General features: G+C 41.9%; 1 protein-coding gene across 1 annotated transcript in view; it reads right to left on the bottom strand.

The window, feature by feature from the left end:
* The window catches only part of ecel1 (endothelin converting enzyme-like 1), a gene marked incomplete at its 3' end in the record, with an annotated part of 62,441 nt that overhangs the window by 7,208 nt on the left and 35,796 nt on the right, over positions 1–19,437 (bottom strand). Inside the window, exons 10-14 of the mRNA XM_079731874.1 lie at positions 7,166–7,224; positions 4,720–4,771; positions 1,799–1,866; positions 1,178–1,302; positions 617–682 (exon numbers count right to left, since the gene is read on the bottom strand). Coding sequence (XP_079588000.1) covers positions 617–682; positions 1,178–1,302; positions 1,799–1,866; positions 4,720–4,771; positions 7,166–7,224 — 370 coding nt within the window. The remainder of the gene's footprint in view (positions 1–616; positions 683–1,177; positions 1,303–1,798; positions 1,867–4,719; positions 4,772–7,165; positions 7,225–19,437) is intronic.

Raw genomic sequence — 19,437 nt, forward strand, 5'->3', positions numbered from 1 at the left:
CATCATGAAGTGCATCTAGAAGTGTGATGATATGTTCGGTATTGTAGGGACCTATTTTTGCATAATGGTGCAGTTACCCTCAAAGGCTTATGGCGGCACACAATGATATATTTCCCCCGCACTGCTCCGGGACGTGCACAATTGCCCTTTGGCCTTTTTGTAGCTGGCTGATAGGTGTTCAGTTTTGTAAGTAAGTGTTTTGAGGTGTGTATTTAAGTATTTTCAATTACCCAATGTGTTTAGTATTTTGAATAGATGTGTTTTCCTAATGATATACTGAGATGTAATTTTTGAACTAAGTGTCTTATGTTTGAAATAGTGTGTAGTGTGCAGGAGCAAGTGTGTTGCAGAAAGGAGCAAGTGTGTTGCAGAATAGCAACTAAAGTGCAAAGCAGCGCTTTTATTTAAGGAATTGTTACATGTGTTTAAGGTATAGTAACAAAAACTTCAAGTTGTGTTTCTTTGGTCCAAGCATGTGCCTATAGTGTTCAAGCAATCGAAAAAAACTGTAATAGAGTGACTGGATGAATATTATTTCCGGATGGTATCAATGATCACTTCCAAAAGGTGATGGCCCGGTTGTGTTCCTACAATACATGCAGGTGGTATGACTCACGTAATAGGAAAGCTTTAGGCCTCCCATGTCTGCAATGTTCTCCCCCAGCGTCAAACGACCATTCACCTAAGAGGAGAGATGAAAAGGTCTGAGCCACCAACACATGGACCAAATGAACACAAGGGACTCATTTTCTCAGGTGAACCTTTGATTAGTCAAGAGGGACCTGGCTCTTCGGTATTCTGGCAACAACAAACAAAAAACCAAAGTGACTGAACTGGAAAGTAGACTGACTTTATTTCAGTAGTCAAGAGATTAACAAACAAAAACTAACTAAGTTGTTGGAATTTGACTTATAAAGCACAAATTAATTAAATTAAACCTGTTTCACACAAACTACATGAACAAAAATCTTGTGTGTGTGCGTGGGCGTGAATGTGTTTGTGTGTGTATGTGAGTGCTTGAGTGTGTGTGTAAGTGTGTGAATGCGTGTGTTAGTGATTCCGACATGCCCACCCTCTGGTTGTAGACATTGAATGTGTATGTGTGTGTGTGATTGTATGAGTGTGTGAGTAAGTGAGTGTGTTTGTGTGTGTGCATTAGTGTTTCTGACATGCCCACCCTCTGGTTGTAGACAGTGAAATTATCGTAGAGCTTCACAATACACTCAGCTTTCTTCTGGAATTTTCTGTAGGAGTCCTGCGTCCACCACTGCTTAAGGTTGCCGTGGCGATCATATTGGCCCCCTGGGGACATGAACCATTGCATAACTGAGGGGGTCAAAGGCTGGGCCATGGTTAGGGCCCTTCAAGGCACGGACCCCTGCCTGCCATGTTGCTCCTCACCAAACACTGCCTGCTTCTTATGCTATTGGTCTTCAGTCCATCTTAGTTGTCATCCTTCCCTCCAAAATAAGCAGCTGAAATACACTAATACTAGTGGGTGGATGACTGTAAGGTACAAGGTAAAATGTGTGGTGGAATGGTACATCTAATGCTTTAAATTAAGGACTCTTTTTCACTTACAATGAATTAAAGATGGACAGAGCAACACATTTAACTTTGGTATCATGAACATCCTTGGCAATACTTGTAAGAAATGCCAGTGACTCAAATGCCCTCATAATAGACTGAACCAGAACTACAGCAACATGCACGATGTAATACATCCTCTGTGGTTACAGATCTCTGACTTAAGGCCTGAAGCATTCTTGCAGTACATGGTGGGGAGTAGAGGTCTTACCCCAGTCGTCGTAGCCGTGAGTCAGCTCGTGGCCTATGATGGCGCCAATGCCCCCGTAGTTCAGGGACCTTGGGGAGAGAGGAGAGGTCTTCAGACTGGGGACACCTCACTCAGAAGAGAGAGAGAAGTCTTCAGACTGGGAACACTTCACTCAGAGGTCCTCAGACTGGGGACACTTCACTCAGAGGTCCTCAGACTGGGGACACTTCACTAAGAGTTGAGGTCTTCAGACTGGGGACACTTCACTCAGGGGAGAGGTCTTCAGACTGGGGACACTTCACTCAGGGGAGAGGTCTTCAGACTGGGGACACTTTACTCAGAGGTCTTCAGACTGGGGACACTTTATTTAGAGGTTTTCAGACTGGGGCACTTCACTTAGAGGTCTTCAGACTGGGGACTCTTCATTTAGAGGTCTTCAGACTGGGGACACTTCACTTAGAGGTCTTCAGACTGGGGACACTTCACTCAGTTTAGAGGGGGTTCCCCATGTGGAAAATGAGGATATTGGAGGTAATGGACAGAGCCCTGGGATTAACTCACAACGGCAAGGGCTGAAAATGACTTTGGGAAAGCTAGTTGATAGTCTGGCGCGACCGCCATGCCCTCAAAACTAAACTGATTGAAGCTTAACTGCAGACGGGTGATGGTGAGGCAAGTACAGGTGAGAGAGAGAGTGAGTAACTTGGAGTAAGAAAGAGAGAAAGAGAGAGAGAGAGAGAGAGACAGAGAGAGAAAGGGATAGTGTGTAACTGAGTGAGAAAGACAAGAGAGAGAGAGAGTTAAATTAACGCAGTAATATCTTAAGCAGACAGGTAAATGCTTTTTGCCACCTATATGCACACACCCACGCATGCATACACAGACGCATGCAATACACACACACACACACACACACACACACACACACACACACACACACACACACACACACACAGGTGTAGAATCCCAGGGACTAATAAGGCTCATTAATAATTATCAGTGTGCATGAGCGGGGGTTGAAACGAAGTCCTGATCAGAGCTAATGAAGACACAGGAACGTGGGCTAACAGTGAGTCCACGCTCCGCCAGCTACAATCATCTGCTGGTGGTGGTGAGGGCAGCTCACGGACGATGAACAGCTCCTGTGTGGGGGCATGAGCTCAGGAGTTATGGCTAACTGACTGCACAGCAATGGACCTCAGTGTGTGTGTGGCTGCATGTGTGTGTGGTGTGGTGCTGTTTGTTTTTCCTGTATGTACTTTGTGTGTGTGTGTGTGTGTGTGTGTGTGTGTGTGTGTGTGTGTGTGTGTGTGCGTGTGTGTGTGTATGCATGTGTGGGGGGTCTCTGTACATTTGCATGTGTGTGGGTGTGTGTGTTCCTGTGTGTGTGTATGTGTTCTGTGGTGTGTGCGTGGTTTGTTCCCTTGTGGTAACTGTGTCTGGTGTGTGTGTTTGTGTGTATGAATGTGTGTGTGTGTGCCAGTGTGTGTGTGTGTGCCCGCCCCCCCCACCGACCAGCGCTGAGCTCTTGTCTGACGCAGGGCTTGTTCTCATTAGGACAAAGGGGAATACTAAGCAAATAAAAAAGTGCTCTCCAAATTTGTTCTCTAAGGGAGCTGTTGTCAACCTCGTCCTCATGCTCCGCCAGCTTTTAATAAGACGTACGGGAGCCAAACTCCACAAGTCCAGGCTGCTATAGAAAAGTCAAGCCCTCTTTGTATTGGCAAGCACAGAGCTACACCCTCTATATGAATAAGATTCACTATTCTAACCACATAGAGCTACAACCTCTATATGAATTTGATTCACTATACCTACCACACAACACAGAGCTACACCCTCTTTATGAATATGATTCACTACACTGACCAGAGCTACACCCTCTATATGAATGTGATTCACTATAATAACCACACTGAGATATAGCCTCTATATGAAAAGGATTCACTATACTACCCACATAGAGCTATACCCTCTATACGAATTCAAATCACTATAATAACCACACAGAGCTATAACCTCTATATGAATATGATTCACTATAATAAACACAGAGCTACACCCTCTATATCATCACTTTAATAAATACATATAAAGTTAGCACAAAGCATTTCTAAATCTTTATAAATAAGATTTGTTTATATTAAGAGGCCAAATATAATACAGTAGTATTTCAATAGACTACTCAATTACAACCTGGTTGACAGTGGATCAACAAGAAACTATCTGATATATAAATATATGAACTCATGGGGATTTGATTTGGGAACTCTTCAGTGTTGGAAAAAGGGTGGATTGATGTTTGTTTGTACTATACTTTCTACTCTAGCTTGAGATTGGCGTAGTCTTCTTATTTTGCAGGTTCAGTTGCCAATGAGGGCTCAAGTCATAAAATACCTCTGAATGTGTACTCAGTATACATTTGTACAGTGAGTTAAATTCACTCCAGCACAATAACACAGATGACACAGCAGCCAGTAACGTGACAGTGAGAGGGGAGCTGTTTGTTTGTGGGAGACGCCTCTCTCCATAACACATCCATTAAGTTAAGCTTCCAGTAATTGAGCTCTTGGAGGGGAGTTGATTGGATTTAATCAGGTGTACTAACGGGGCTCTGTGTGAGGCAACCTGACAGTGGCTGACGTCTTAATCACTCTGAGGCCCCATACCCCCCTCCACCCCTCAGCCCCCCTCCCCTCCACCCCTCAGCCCCCCTCCCCTCCACCCCTCAGCCCCCCTCCCCTCCACCCCTCAGCCCCCCTCCACCCCGCCACGCCCCTCAGCCCCCCTCCCCTCCACCCCTCAGCCCCCCTCCCCTCCACCCCCTCTCAGCCGAGGAGACAGATGCAGCGAGGAGAGATGAAAGGAAGACGAGAGAACAGATGAAGAGAAGGGAAGAGGTGTAGAGAAGACAAGTGAGGACAGGGAAGAGCTTCACTTACTGTGGGAACTCAGGGTCATAGAGAGTCGGCTGGAGGATTCCTGCAGGAAAGACTGAGAGAGAGCGAGCGAGAACAAAGAGAAAGAGAGAGACCATGTGAAACAATGATAATCATTAACTCCAGGTGGCAGGAGGAAAGAGTCAAGAGAGAAGCATTGAGGGCACCATTGGTCACTATAGGAAGTGGATTATAAGTGTGTGTTAGGGCGGGCCCAGGTACATCATTTCAAGCTGTGGATAATCGTCATTTTCATTCAACTGTTCACAGTGTATAATACTTCACAGTGCATATCTTTCCCTGATAAATGAACCAGGCCCGCCCAGTGCGCTGCTGCAGAATTGCGTTTCTATCCTTTTTTACTTAATATTCTTAAACGGTTCAATTTGTTAAAAAAAAAAGTGTTATTATTTCATCCTGCAAATTGCAAAACTACAATATCACATAGGAACAGCTGGACCAAGGAAAGGAAACAAGCTTCCTTGAGGACGGACGTTCCAAAGGAACCAACATCGCTATCTGTTCTATTCATTACAAACCTGTTATTATTCAAGCTTTTTAATATATTTTGCCCTGGTTTAAACATTGAAATAGCGGCTGAATACATTAATTATTAAAAGCCACCAGCTGCTCATGGCAGCCTCTCTCCTCTGTGGAGTACCACTCTCTAACAGCTGGCCTCTCACACCGGACAGTAAAGGATTACAATAAGTTTTAATATTCCAATACAAAGCTCAAAAATGTTCATTCTGAGTATTAGGGGCCAGCCGTAGTGTGTGTTCGTATAAGTCTGTACTTGGAGATGTATGTATGTGTGTGTGTGTGTGTGTGTGTGTGTGTGTGTGTGTGTGTGTGTGTGTGTGTCTGTCTGTGGGTGTGTGTGTTTGTCTGTCTGTGGGTGTGTGTGTGTGTGTGTGTGTGTGTGTGTGTGTGTGTGTGTGTGTGTGTCTGTCTGTCTGTGGGTGTGTGTGTGTGACTGCATATGTGTGTGTGTGTGTGTGTGTGTGTGTGTGTGTGTGTGTGTGTGTGTGTGTGTGTGTGTGTGTGTGTGTGTGTGTGTGTGTGTGTGTGTGTGTGTGTGAGTGTCTGTGTGAGTCAGATACAGAGATGTCTGTGTCCGGCTCTCTTTGTCCTTTGCCGTAAGCTCTCGTACTCGCCATTGATTTCTTTTCTCCAAGAGATTAAACCCAGCAGGGCACAGTGGTATAGGGGGGCAGCCAGAGGACCAGGCTCAAGGGGGGCATGGCGTGGGAGGGGGGGGGGATGACGTCTCAGGTCTACCTGCAGGGAAGGCTAAGGCGGCCGGGGGGAAACTGATGAAATGGTGGAGAGTACGTTAAGGTGGACATCACTCTCCCATTAGTGTACTAAATGTAATCGGGCCGTTCTGAGAACTTGATTGGCAGCCTCCTCTGTCACTCTACTGAATGCACCAGTTTGTCTGCTTCTGACGGAGGCCCCGTCTCGCTGTGCGGGCGCGGCCCTGTGATCTCCCCCATGGCATTTGAACAACGGTTGGTCTGTGTGTGGGTTTGGGAGTTATTATATTTTGTAAAGTCGTAGGGATGGACTCGTCAAACACCGACTGGGTGTAGTTGCATTAGGAGTAATGCGGGGTCGGCCCATGGAGCAGAATGATAATGGTTGAGGTTACCGTCTCCAGAAATGGATTTGTGTGTGTGTATCTCTGGGTTCACGCACACATCATGCATGCTAGCACGTGGGTACACGTGCTAGCATGCACAGAGACACGCACACACTTTCACAAATGCACACAAACAAATTGAGCCACACGTGTGTGTGGCTCAATTTGTTTGTGTGCATTTGTGTATGGAAGACCTCAAGGGTTCAAACCACGCCTCCCTGTCGACATGAATTCATTTACAGCTACCTCAGACACGGTGTTAGGCTTTCAGTATTTTTGGTCATTGTACATTAATCCCGTTTTAGTGGTTCACTTTTCCACAACTCTACAGCAGAAGAGAAGACAGTGTTCTGAACGCTCTTTGATTGGCTGAGAGAGTATCATTCTTACTGGCTGAGAGAGTCAAGAGGAGAAGCTCATTGGAGTGTTATCAAAGTGTTGAAAAGCATCTCTTACGTCATTGAGGAGAAGCGCCATAAAAGAACGCTATGAACATTCAATCGGCTTGTTTAACGTCGATTTGAAAGAATTCATGTCTACAATGAGGCGTAGTTCAGACCCTTTTGACCTTCCATCTGTGTGTGTGTGTGTGTTTGTGTTTGTGTGTGTGTGTGTGTGTGTGTGTGTGTGTGTGTGTGTGTGTGTGTGTGTGTGTGTGTGTGTGTGTGTGTGTGTGTATGTATGTGAGTGGATGAGGGAGTGAGTGTGTGTGTGTGTGTGTGTGTGTGTGTGTGTGTGTGTGTGTGTGTGTGTGCAGGGTGATCAGAGAGGACCAGCCCATCAGAGGGTGGAGCCACTACTCACCCATCTGGTTCTTGTTGGGGAGGTAGTAGGCATTCAGGGCCTGGGGGGGCAGGAGCCAGCTGGGGGGAGGGGGGGGGACAGCGTCACAGTGATGAAGAGCACGGATTAACACACAGCATAGAAAGGGGATTTAGTTGTGTAGAAATGTGGAAAAACAAACACACACAGGCACAATCCCAATATCCAAATCCCCCCTGGAGATTTGCATCTGGTATCGCCTTCATTCAGAAGCGTCTGAAGGCCCAAGCAGACTCTGAAGAATTATCAAGTATGTTCTAATCCTCCTGCTCTAAACAGTCACCGTCTGTGGTCCCAGGGTCCCACTTTCCCTGTGTAAATGGACCAAATAGCTATCGAAAATAGCAGTGCAGATCCTGTGTGATAATCCCCAGAAAGCCCCATCGATCCGGTATGCAGGCCAGAGATGCCCTTGTTAAAGGGGATCAGAGACGTTTGGGCTTTATTTGTTCCTTTTGGTTTATTTATCAAAAGAAATGTAGTAATACACCTCGGCAGCAGTGAGGGGGAGGACTTCTATTAAAATGATTGACTGGACTTTGCAACTCGTATCTCACCTGGGCTCCCCGAACCTAAGGGTATTACGAGGACTATGCCAAGGTCCGGATAAACCGTGGAGTGTAAATTCGTTATTAGCGTCTTAAAAACATATTATAAATTTTCTTAAAAAGTCCTCTTGTACCACTTGACTGACTTCGAGTGTATCGCAGTGTATGGGACAGCACCTGCTTTTGCACCTCCCGAGAACGCAGTTCGATACACATTTTGATACACACGGAACTATTTTGGCAGCCTGTCTTGTGGATTGGCTGGTTTACGCATGTGGACGATACCGAAAACATCACCGTCCAAGCTCCGCCCCCTTAGCTCAACCTTTATTTGTTAAAGCCCCTGGAAACGCGTGCAGGCTGTACTAGGCCGTACATAAAGGTAAGCACTTCATATTCTTAAATACAACTGCTTTTTGCTTGAGACAGTAACAGTAACTTATAAATAATGTATTTTTGTGTAAAATGAAATATATAAAACGTCTTTATTTTGAAAAATAAAGGCAAGTTAACTTTCACTGCATAGTTAATTAAGTAGCAACCGAGTAAAATCGGGAGGTATGGCGAACTGGATTGGAAGAAGAGGATATGAGTATATTTAGTGTGAATAGTGCTACATCACTGGTCAGATGTGACCTGTTACTTGGTAGTGGCAGATGCTTCAATTAGGCCAGTGTCCGTTCAATGTTAACTCCTGTTTGTCAATCGGAGAAAAAGAAGGGTGGGTATTTGTTTTATGATATGATTTAACTTTAAGGGAAGTTGTATTTAATGCCATTTCAGTCATTATTAAAAACTATAATATTGGGGCTGTGTGTGTGTGTGTGTGTGTGTGTGTGTGTGTGTGTGTGTGTGTGTGTGTGTGTGTGTGTGTGTGTGTGTGTGTGTGTGTGCGTGCGTGCGCGTTTATATGGTATAGACGGACAGCTCCTACTTCTCACCGGGGCTCCCGGACCTAAGGGTATTACGAGGACTATGCCAAGTGTGTGTGTATGTGTGTGTGTGTGTGTGTGTGTGTGTGTGTGTGTGTGTGTGTGTGTGTGTGTGTGTTTGTGTGGTATAGACGGAGAGCTGTTCTCACCTGGGCTCCCGGACCTAAGGGTATTACGAGGAGCATGCCAAGTGTGTGTATGTGTGTGCATGTGTGTGTTTATATGGTATAGACGGACAGCTGCACTTCTCATCGGGGCTCCCCAGACCTAAGGGTATTGGGCTATTGGACTATTAGTGTAGCTGCATTTTTTAGGTGTCCAAATAACATGTATTCACTTTTTAGTTGAAAGTATATTAAATAAAGATAAATGGCTATGCAATAAATAAATCAAGCAATAAATATATTTCAATTGGTAAATATATATTGAAATTTAAAAAAAGATTTTTGTGACTACGTGTCACAACTGCTTATCCTTTTATTAGTGTAACGTTTGTATTGAACTAGGCTGATGTGAAAGGACAGATGGTGAGCGAAAATGAATTGGACGATTCTGAATGATGGTACAGGTAGCAGAGAATCAGATCTGAATCTGATTTCCCCCTACCAGCCTATTTCTCTGGTAGAAAGGTGTTGCTACACTTTAGGCGAGAGAAACATGCACAATGCAAGTGTAGGGACCTACAAAAAGACAGTTAGATGAATACTAATTTATTTATTTCATATGCGGATAAATACCGTTTAATGAATAAGTAGTGTGTTTCATTTAATTTATGAATAAAGAGAAATAAACTGCATGACCGTTACTCCTTTGTTTTGTGGTGGCTTGTTAGGTATTTTCAATGTGGTTAAGCGAAGTAACGTAAGCCAATACGATTTATGTACTGCTGCACTCTTAGCCAATCAGAGACGGGCTTGTAAGAAAGCACGAACTCGAGCATGAGGTCGAGGAGGTGATGCGTTCAACGGGTGCGTGAGCTTAACGAAAAAGAGTGATATTTGTTGACGGAATACTTAGTATTTGATAGTAGTATTTTATTGAGTGTTGGCACGGGTATCCTCTGGCTGAGAAACGTTGTGTGCCACTGGAAGTTCGTGACTTTCTACTCCACCGGAGAGGAAAAGACTTTGGCGGCGTTGGTTAGCTGCTGCGGCTAACCAAGGAGGGACTCGGCTACCGGACCTGCGTTGCACACTGGATTATCATTTTTTTTCCCATCTCGCCTTCATCGTTTGGTTGTTAACCAAGCTCGTCGACTCAGCTCGTTGACTCTGCCGTGCTGCTCGTTCATTCCTGTTGATACGTGAGTAACGGAGGACGGAGGGTGTGTTGCTCCTTAAAGCAACTAAGGATTGGTTTTCTCCATGTGCACCAATTTATGGGCCCCAACGGTTAGAAACCCAAGCGCTTGGTAGTAGATACATTTAAAAAGGTCGAACCGGTTCACCGCAGGCAAATCATTTCATGTTATTTGTGTTCATATGTGCAGTTTGTTATTTTGTTCAAGGGTTTTCTAGTACATGAGTACTGACTTTGATATAGCACAAATAAATGTATATTTGTTCTATCTTTATTTGTTTGTCCTGGACAGTTCATTTAATAGCATCTATTGGTAAACAGGAGATTTAGCTAATTCAACATCAACTGCTAAGCATTCAGGATCCTGTTCGTTAACACATTTATATAGTAACCTTAAATAATAATTACACTTCCAGCGCCAGGAAGGGGTTACACAAGCAAACTGTCATATTTTCCTCAAACGTAAACTTGTTTTCCTGAAGGCCAAAGGAATTGGTTAGGTCGGGAAGGCAAGGGCCTTTTGTATATGTAATGTTGCTTCTACATCACTGGTTATCACAGGTATATATTTTCATCATGCCTGTCCTACAAATAAGATAATAATCACACTCCTCTTTGATAATTCATGCTTTCGAATCCTGCTAGTTCAAATGCAAAGGCGAAGATGTATTAATCCAACGGAAGACGCACAATTTTATGTTGGTGCTGGAAGGGACAAAGTGGGGCTTGTCATCAGAATCATCAATGCCTTAAAAGGTAAGTTTGATATTCTGAATGTTCACTAGGGTTCAACCTTTAAATACTCATAGTCACTTTAACGCTTGTCACTTAATTATTTCTCTATGAACTAGGTCATGGCATCTTCACCTCTGTCCCATTTGAAAAAGGAGAATTTTTGTTGGAATATAGAGGTCGACTCCTAAACAAAAAATAATGTGAGGAGAGACTCTACAATCCCGTCCTTAGGGTGTTCATGTTCGAGTTCCATTTAAATGGAAAACTGTGGTGGTGCGTATCATCATTATTATTATTATTATTATTATAATAAGTCAATGCTTAGTGGAATCAGAATATATGCCTTGGTATATACACGTTACTTGTGTTTTTGCATGTTGATGGAGTTAAAGAGGACGGATCACTTGGCAGACTTTTAAATGACTATCATATAGACCCTAATGCCAAGAGGAAGTACCTCACTGTGCAAGGGAAGCCCCATCTTTGTTTGTTTGGACTCCGAGATATAAGTCCAGGAGAGGAGATCACCTATAATTATGGTGATTCAGACTGGCCGTGGAGATGAAAGGTGATCAAACTTTTACTCTGTGAAATTGATAGTTCTCATAAAGGAATTGCTCTAACCATAGAAAATTACACATACCTAAATACTTTATATTGCCCATCTAGCCTACGGATGAACACGATTTTATAGCATTAAAACGTATTCACTAAAAAAGTTACACATTTTTTGTTGATAGTCGAAAAAAACAGCTAAACAGCCTCTACTGAGTATTAGAATATTTATTTATACTTCATCTTCACCTAAAATCTACAGAAACCTGTAAAAAAGTCAAAGGGGCAACACGGTGACCGACCACACACAGCAGAGCCTACTACAAGAACTCAAGAGGCGTCAACAAGTCGGTGGCAAAAAAGGCGTCTGCTGGTGCATCAACTGTTCTGCCCGAAAGCTTTGATAAAGTGGGTTAATGTGTTTCATCATTTATATGAATAAGTTTGAAGCAACCTATGGATGGTAAGTGTTGCTGTATTGAACTTCCTTCTGAAATCTAAATTGTCAATGTCATCCTTTAATGTTCCTTGTGCACAAGTTAACGTTTGTGTTCTTAATCAACGTGCAACATGGGTGCTGTGTATGTGTATAGTCACCTGACTTTTTTATGGTTTATATGGACAGTGGTATGTAAGAACAATTTGTATCAGATGCTTTTCAAGTCTGTATAATATTATGAGTGTGTCCAGCAGTGAAACCCACCCAGATGTGACTTGGGAGGACCATATTGTTTACAGGGTCCTGCATCCAGCTCAGTATATTATGAGTGTATATGTGTTGAGCAGTGTAGCACACCCAGATGTGACTTGGGAGGACATTAGTGTTCTCACACAAGAAAAAAAAGAAAATGAAAAGATAAAAATATAAAAAAAATTCTATATAAAATAAATTATATCTCTATATATTTAAAAAAAAAATCTCCCCAGAAAGTACTGTAAAATAATAAGTTTGGCGCTTTTAGTTCATTTTTAGTCGACCCTAGCTTGCTTCGTCTGGAGGGGCAAGAGTGGCTCAACCCCACCCAATGTAATGTGTATTGGACTTGAAAAATTGAAATGCGCATGCTCAGAGTGTTTCTCTGTTGAAGTGGACAGAGATTATTTTACTTCTGGGGGGTATGGTTCGTTCGACTAGTGTAATTTCATTTTTCACCGTTCATTGGCTGTAGTGTGTGTTGCGATGAGTCATGACTCGAGTGACCTCACACCTCACGTGCCACACGCGAGAAGTCCGGTAGCGAAGAAGAGAAGGAGAAGGAGAACTTTGCTAACAAACATGTCGGAGGCACACAAACGAAAACGAGTCGACAACATGAATGATGTAGATCATCTATTGGAGCACAGATTTGAGACCCTTAGTCTGGAGGAAGAATTAGAGGTAAAACGCCTCATGTCTTGTACTTCAGTCTATTCATGTTTTTCCCGTCTTATATGTTCCCACTCCTGGCCTGCGCCTTGTCGTGGTGAGTGGGCTTTAAACCAAGACAGGCTATTCTGAATCTTTCCTTTTACAGCTATTATCTTTGATTTCTCCTCCAGGACACTGCCTAGGCCTATGGAAGGTGTACTCCATGGTAAAATGATATTGGATTCTTATAGTAGCTCTTACAGCTTTTTGCAGTAGTATCATTTTATTCTGAGGTTTACGGAAGTTTAGTTTAAAGTTTAAAAACTATACTTTCATTATTGCAATGTTTTGATGTCAGCAATAAAAGATTAAAAGCTGCACTAATGTACTTCATAAATTATATATATATATATATATTTTTTTTTATCACCCACAAGGACCTGGCAGGTGCTTGTGGGTGGAGCTGAGGGCTGAATAGAGAATGGGAAACACCAAGCTAGGGCTACAAACAGCATGGTGGGACACTGACACGTAAGTAAGACAAATGAAGGAAGCTCAATCTCTATGTAATATGTTAGGGCTGTAACTTTTACCAAAAATTAATTTCAAACAAAATTAAAATGCCCCGTAATTTGTTTGGATGGATGTCTGTATGCCTGCAAAGCCAGTAGCAACACTAATAAAAGTGAAGGGGTCTACCTGTTTAGCATATGACTGCCCTTCACAGGTCAGATGTTGAACTAGATTTTTACATACAGTCATATGTTGTGCAGGATAGCCGGGAGCAGGCGGAGTCAACGTCTACAAAGATCGCCACGACTGTGAAAACAAACGGGTGACGTCACGGACACTGGTTCGTCATTTAAAAGAATAAAAAATATTAGCATAGCCCCAACTGTTTTTTACATGTAGAAACGCCACTGCACACAATAAATACTTGGATCACCTTTACATTTGATCTGTATGTTAGTTTAATGTGTATGGTACATTGCTCAGTTACACATGATAAATGGGGACCAAGTCACTACAAAGTGGAATACAAGACAAGCTCTCATTTAAAATGAAGCACAGCAAATCTAAGAACTATAAAGACATGACGTCACTTAGAGAAAAAGCCTTGAGGTGGAGTGTGATCATTCTAGCAGGTGGGTTGGCAGTAGATAAACAATGGGGTAATCAATACTGAACTCATAAGTCAACCAAAGCTGCACTAATGTACTTTATAAATTATATATATATATTACTGACTGTAGAGCAGTTCCTGAGGGGATTTGTTTCTCACAAAACATTCATGGAAACACAGCCATGATGCCTTTCGCATGATGTTACAGAGGGAACATCCTGTCCTCAACATGGTTATCTTTTTCCTTTTTTATAGGGTCTTGATGAGGAAGTGCTTCAGAAGGGTTCTGAGGCCACATATTCCTCATCCCTAAATGAAGATATTGAAGAGGTAAGTCTTCTTAAAGAATGCTTAACATTTTGCATTGACTTAATATCTTACAAAAGTATACAGTGAGGTTCAAATCAACGTTTTCCTCTTTTTTCTTTTTGTCTACCGTAGTCTATTTAAATTTTTATTGAAGGGGCAAATATCCTCTACTGCTACATTCCCAGTACCTTTGTATTGATTGTCCCTTTCCTTTGTGCTTTATCTGCTACAGATGTTGACTGAGAGCGACCAGACCCTGATGGCAGACTTGACAATGAATACAATCCTTGGTCCACTCGCCATGGTTGAAAAGGTAAATCAAATCCAAAGTGTTGCTTACAATGAAGTTTTTTTTATGGTTTATATGGACAATGGTATGTAAGAACAATTTATATCGGTTGCTTTTTCAAAGTGTAAGTCAGTATAATATTATGAGTGTGTGTGTGTTTCCAGCAGTGCACCCCACCCAGATGTGGCTTAGGAGGACCATAGAGTTTACAGGGTCCTGCATCCAGCTCAGTATATCATGAGTGTATGTGTGTTGAGCAGTGTAGCTCACCCAGATGTGACTTGGGAGGACCACATTGTTTACAAGGTCCTGCATCCAGCTCAGTATATTATGAGTGTATGTGTGTTGAGCAGTGTAGCCCACCCAGATGTGACTTGGAAGGAACATAGTGTTTACAGGGTCCTGCCATTAGGTGGAGTGCAGAATGACAACACAATCAATACTTGTGGATCACCTTCACATTTGATCTGTATGTTAGTTTAATGTATATGGTACGTTGCTCAGTTACACATGATAAATGGGGACCAAGTCACTACAAAGTGGAATACAAGACAAGATCTCATTTAAAATGAAGCACAGCAAATCTAAGAACTATAAAGACATGACGTCACTTAGAAAAAAAGCCTTCAGGTGGAGTGTGATCATTCTAGCAGGTGGGTTGGCAGTAGATAAACAATGGTATGATCAATACTGAACTCATAAGTCAACCATAAGTTAGAAGACTATAGTTTTTGTCTAAAGACCATAGGCGCTGGAACCTATGAGGCCGCAGGGCCAATGGCCACCCTATTTTTCGTGAAAAAAAAAGTATATATATTTTTTTAGCCTGTATTGATGAACTATTTTGTTTCTTAGTAATGTTTTGGCCTAATATTGTTACTATATAAATGAACAGAGCTTCGCCTCCCCACGACCTTATATTGATTGAGTCTAAAACGTTCTCAACGATTCAGCAAATGAGAGTACTACAGCAGGTAGCAATCGCGTTGCCATGGCCCAAGGGTAAACAAATGATACAAGTTACACAAGTTACCTAACGATCGCTGTAGGCTTCCATATCATGCAAGCACTTTGTTTTATTTTTATTTTTTCTACATCACAATTGCATGCTATAATAAACTTGTTTTTACCTACCATTATGAGTCTCGTTTGGTCTAGTAGGGAATTCGCACAATGGCGCTGCTGCTGCCTGCTTATGGCTGGTTCAGACTACACGATTTCAGCCCAATTCGTTCGTCGCAGACAAATTTGAAATAAATAAACAAATAAGTAGGTTAACATATTGACTAGACAAACGGCAAACTGACAAATTATATTTTTCTATAATCTTCCTGCTTCTGAAATCTCCGCCCAGTGCTCGTCCGCAGGTTTTCCATAAACATTCCACTGTGCGATCATCCCTGCTGCATATGCCCTCACACATTGTTGAAATCATATGCTGGTTGCTTTACTCTTTCTATGTGGCTTTTAGTTAATGATCAAGCTATAATAAGACCACGTTGACTATGTTCGCTGACAACAGGGGACATTTCATAGTGGTTGGACATTTTAGCGAGCCGCTTTTTGTCGGGACGCGGAACACGTAACTGAAAATCGGAATGACATTACAGCTCATCCGCGCATCTCTACTAACTAGACTCACTGCACTACGCAGAGGACCGTCATCATAATGCCTAGTATAGGAACTCGGAATCCATTGTTGTTTACACTTTGTTGCTGCCTTGATGCTGCGTGAAGCACTGCATTAAACACGACCAAAGTTCTACAGTCAAATCCAAAAGCCATCTATAATGATGATTGTGATGATGGTGAGGATTATGTTGACAATGATGACAATGAAGAAGATTATTATGATAATTCAGTGTGTACTTTGCGGTGACGACACATTATTTGGATTACAACGGTGCTGTAGCGCGCCGCTTCCTATTGGTGCTAGGGGCGGTAATTGATGCACGTGAAATGCGCACCGAGGCGCTTCGGCGCTGGTGTGTGGCCGGCTTTAGGATGATGAGGTGTCACGCGCTGTTCGACACATGCACACGCATTTGGCCCCCCCACCACTGAAATCATTCTGGCGCCACTGTTACAGACTGTAGTCGTTTGACCTGTAAAGTGACTGTAGGGCAGTTCCAGAGGGGATTTGTTTCTCACAAAACATTCATGGAAACACGGCCATGATGCCTTTCACATGATGTTACAGAGGGAACATCCTGTCCTCAAGATGGTTATGTTTTCCCTTTTTTATAGGGTCTTGATGAGGAAGTGCCTCAGAAGGGTTCTGAGGCCTCATATTCCTTATCCCTAAATGAAGATATTGAAGAGGTAAGTCTTCATTAAAGAATGTTTTTCTTTAACATTTTGCATCGACTTAATATCTTACAAAAGTATACAGTGAGGTTCAAATCAACGTTTTCCCTTTCTCTTTGTCTACCATAGTTTATTTTTAATTCTTATTGAAGGGCCAAATATCCTCTAGTGGTACATTCCCACTATCTTTGTATTGATTGTTCCTTTGGTTTAGCTGCTACAGATGGTGACTGAAAATAACCAGACCCTTGATTTTGTAAACGACGCGATTAAGAGAAGTCCAGTGCTTCCACTTCACAAGGTTGAAAAGGTATATTAGGTTGAAAAATGTATTGGAATTCGTGGTGAGGTTTTGGCCACTTTCTACTTTTAAAGAATATTTATATTTTCTGTAGCTTAATTTAGGTAAACAGAATAATGGTGTCTGCCACAAGAAGAATGAAAATAGAAGGTACACACTGACCTGCTTTCTGAGTATTTTCTCTGGTTACAAGGGATTGATCTGGCATTTACATTACCATATATGTATGCCATATATATTTTTAAATAGGCACCACAATGGCAACTTATTCCATCTCAGGTCACTTAACATTCCTGCTCTACATGTACAGGCCATTTATATTGAAGACGTTTCAATCATGTTTTGATCTTTTTGTATTTTTGTCATCTTGACCTGGTGCACAAAGCTTAGATATGCATGTGGTTTGTCTGTGTTAATTTTTTTTTAACAATTCATGATTAAAGCATTTTGCCAAATATCATAGGCGTACATACACAAGTACAGCATAGTATGTTTTATCCTGTCTTCTGTTTTTAGGAATTTTCTTATTAGTCAAATGAAAACATTCATTCTTGGAAAGCTGACTTGCCACATTTGAAACTTTCTGGTTTAAACATCTGAAACAAAACCAACAAATAGACGGATAATACTCTGATCATTTTGAACCCGTTTGCTCTTATAATCTATTATAAATTACCACTGAGAATACCCAGAATCAGTTCAACCATCCAAGTAAAATGGATCCAGGTGTCTACAGTGAAAAAGTCAATTGAATCTCATGTTGATATTGGATTTCATGGATTTCCTCTTCAGACTAAGTAGATACAAACATGTCAATGTGAAATGTCTAGCTGCTCAATCTCTGGCACAAATCTAACCATACAATTTTGCCAATAGTGTCAAAAACATCGCCTGGTGTGCACTACCATGTCATCCTTGGACAAGTGTGTTCAGTGTGTTCGTTGGACCCATTACTTCCTTCAATTGGATTGGTTATCAATGCACAGGTGAGAAATTTAGTAAATTGGTACATTGTGTTTCAAAGTAGTGGCAGTAGGTGGATACAGTAGGCACTGTGTTCTAATGTTTGATTAATAACTTTATAAAGAAAGCATGAAAAATGTAGCTCTATACACAGCATTGGCTATTATACCAACTATTTTCACCTTTTTACATTGAGCAAAAATGTGACATGATGATTAATGGGACACTGATGCCTCACTTTATCGGTGGGAGATTGATTGCAGAGTATGGCATATCGTTCAGATTACTTAAAGATATTTTATTTTGCCTCATTGACACGGACATCTGTGTTGGTGTCATGAGGTTGAGGATTATCTGAATCAATCTTTGTACTCCACTTTGATGTGGATGAACATTAATCAAGTATCTTTTAAATAGTAAAAAAGACCTACAATGTTAAAAAGGTATGTTTCTAATTGTCTGTGTGTTAAGTTTGTTTAAGGGTCTGGCATAAATCCTGCCTCAGACAAAATACAAAAGACCCATCACAGGTGAGTATCCATTTAAGGTTTGTTGAACTCTTAAACTGTCTCTAAGTGTCCAGCACATAATATAATTTGCTTTCTCCCCATTTCAGGAGCATTTTTCTGGAGATGAACTGCTTTCAGACCAGGACTGGGATCCAGAATCTGAAATTAACCACATATCCGAAGAGGAATAAATTTATAGCCAAGTATTCAAGCGTTTTTCTCATTATTTTACCCAGATGAAATGGTTTTAAGTGATGCTAAGACCAATGACGGTGGGAGCGAATCTGATAGCAGTGACACCGCAGACATGCCGTCGGAGTGTGTGACTAGCAAACTGTGGAGACTGCATCGGGCTCTACAATCACAGAGCAGCTCCATGACATTGGATATATAGGTACGTAACTTCACCTATGAGTCATCTCACTTCTGGTTGTGTTTCTGTTGATAAAAATATTCATGCTTTTTTCTTTTTTTATGTGTTTAGCATAAGTAGTGCCATTATTGTCCTCCACAGTGAGTGAGCCTGTCCCTCCCTCTGAAGGTATGCCAAGTTTGAATACAATGCACCATTAGTGCTTTAAAAGTGCCATGTCAACTGACACCTCGGCCAGTCAAGGCAGCATCCCAGGCCTCCGGTCTCCAGGATGGAGGGAGAGGTTGGGTTGGCGGACCTAAAACATGATCCTCAGTGAATTAATCGCTTTTCAAGCAGTGTTGATTATCAGCTTATGGTGTTAGGTTGTTCAGCAAGCAAGCAAACAGATCCGAAGGGGTAGGGTTGGAGGATGAAAAGACAAAGGACATAACATAAGATTATTCAGTGTGTTAAAGAGAACATGGTGTACAAAACTAAATATATAGAAGAAAAAAGGTTGTACGATCCTTTCATGCCCAGTTGCTATACTGTTTATCTAATGTGGATGTAAATTTAAACTGACCGAACAGCAAAGGTGGTGTCAACCATTTTGTAAAAGTGTGTAATTCAAGTGAGCAATCAACTGATATGTTGGCCAGTTTGTGTGATTTATTTTCTACT

This window comes from Pollachius pollachius, assembly GCF_949987615.1.
Source record: "Pollachius pollachius genome assembly, chromosome: 3".
Classification (NCBI taxonomy): domain Eukaryota; kingdom Metazoa; phylum Chordata; class Actinopteri; order Gadiformes; family Gadidae; genus Pollachius; species Pollachius pollachius.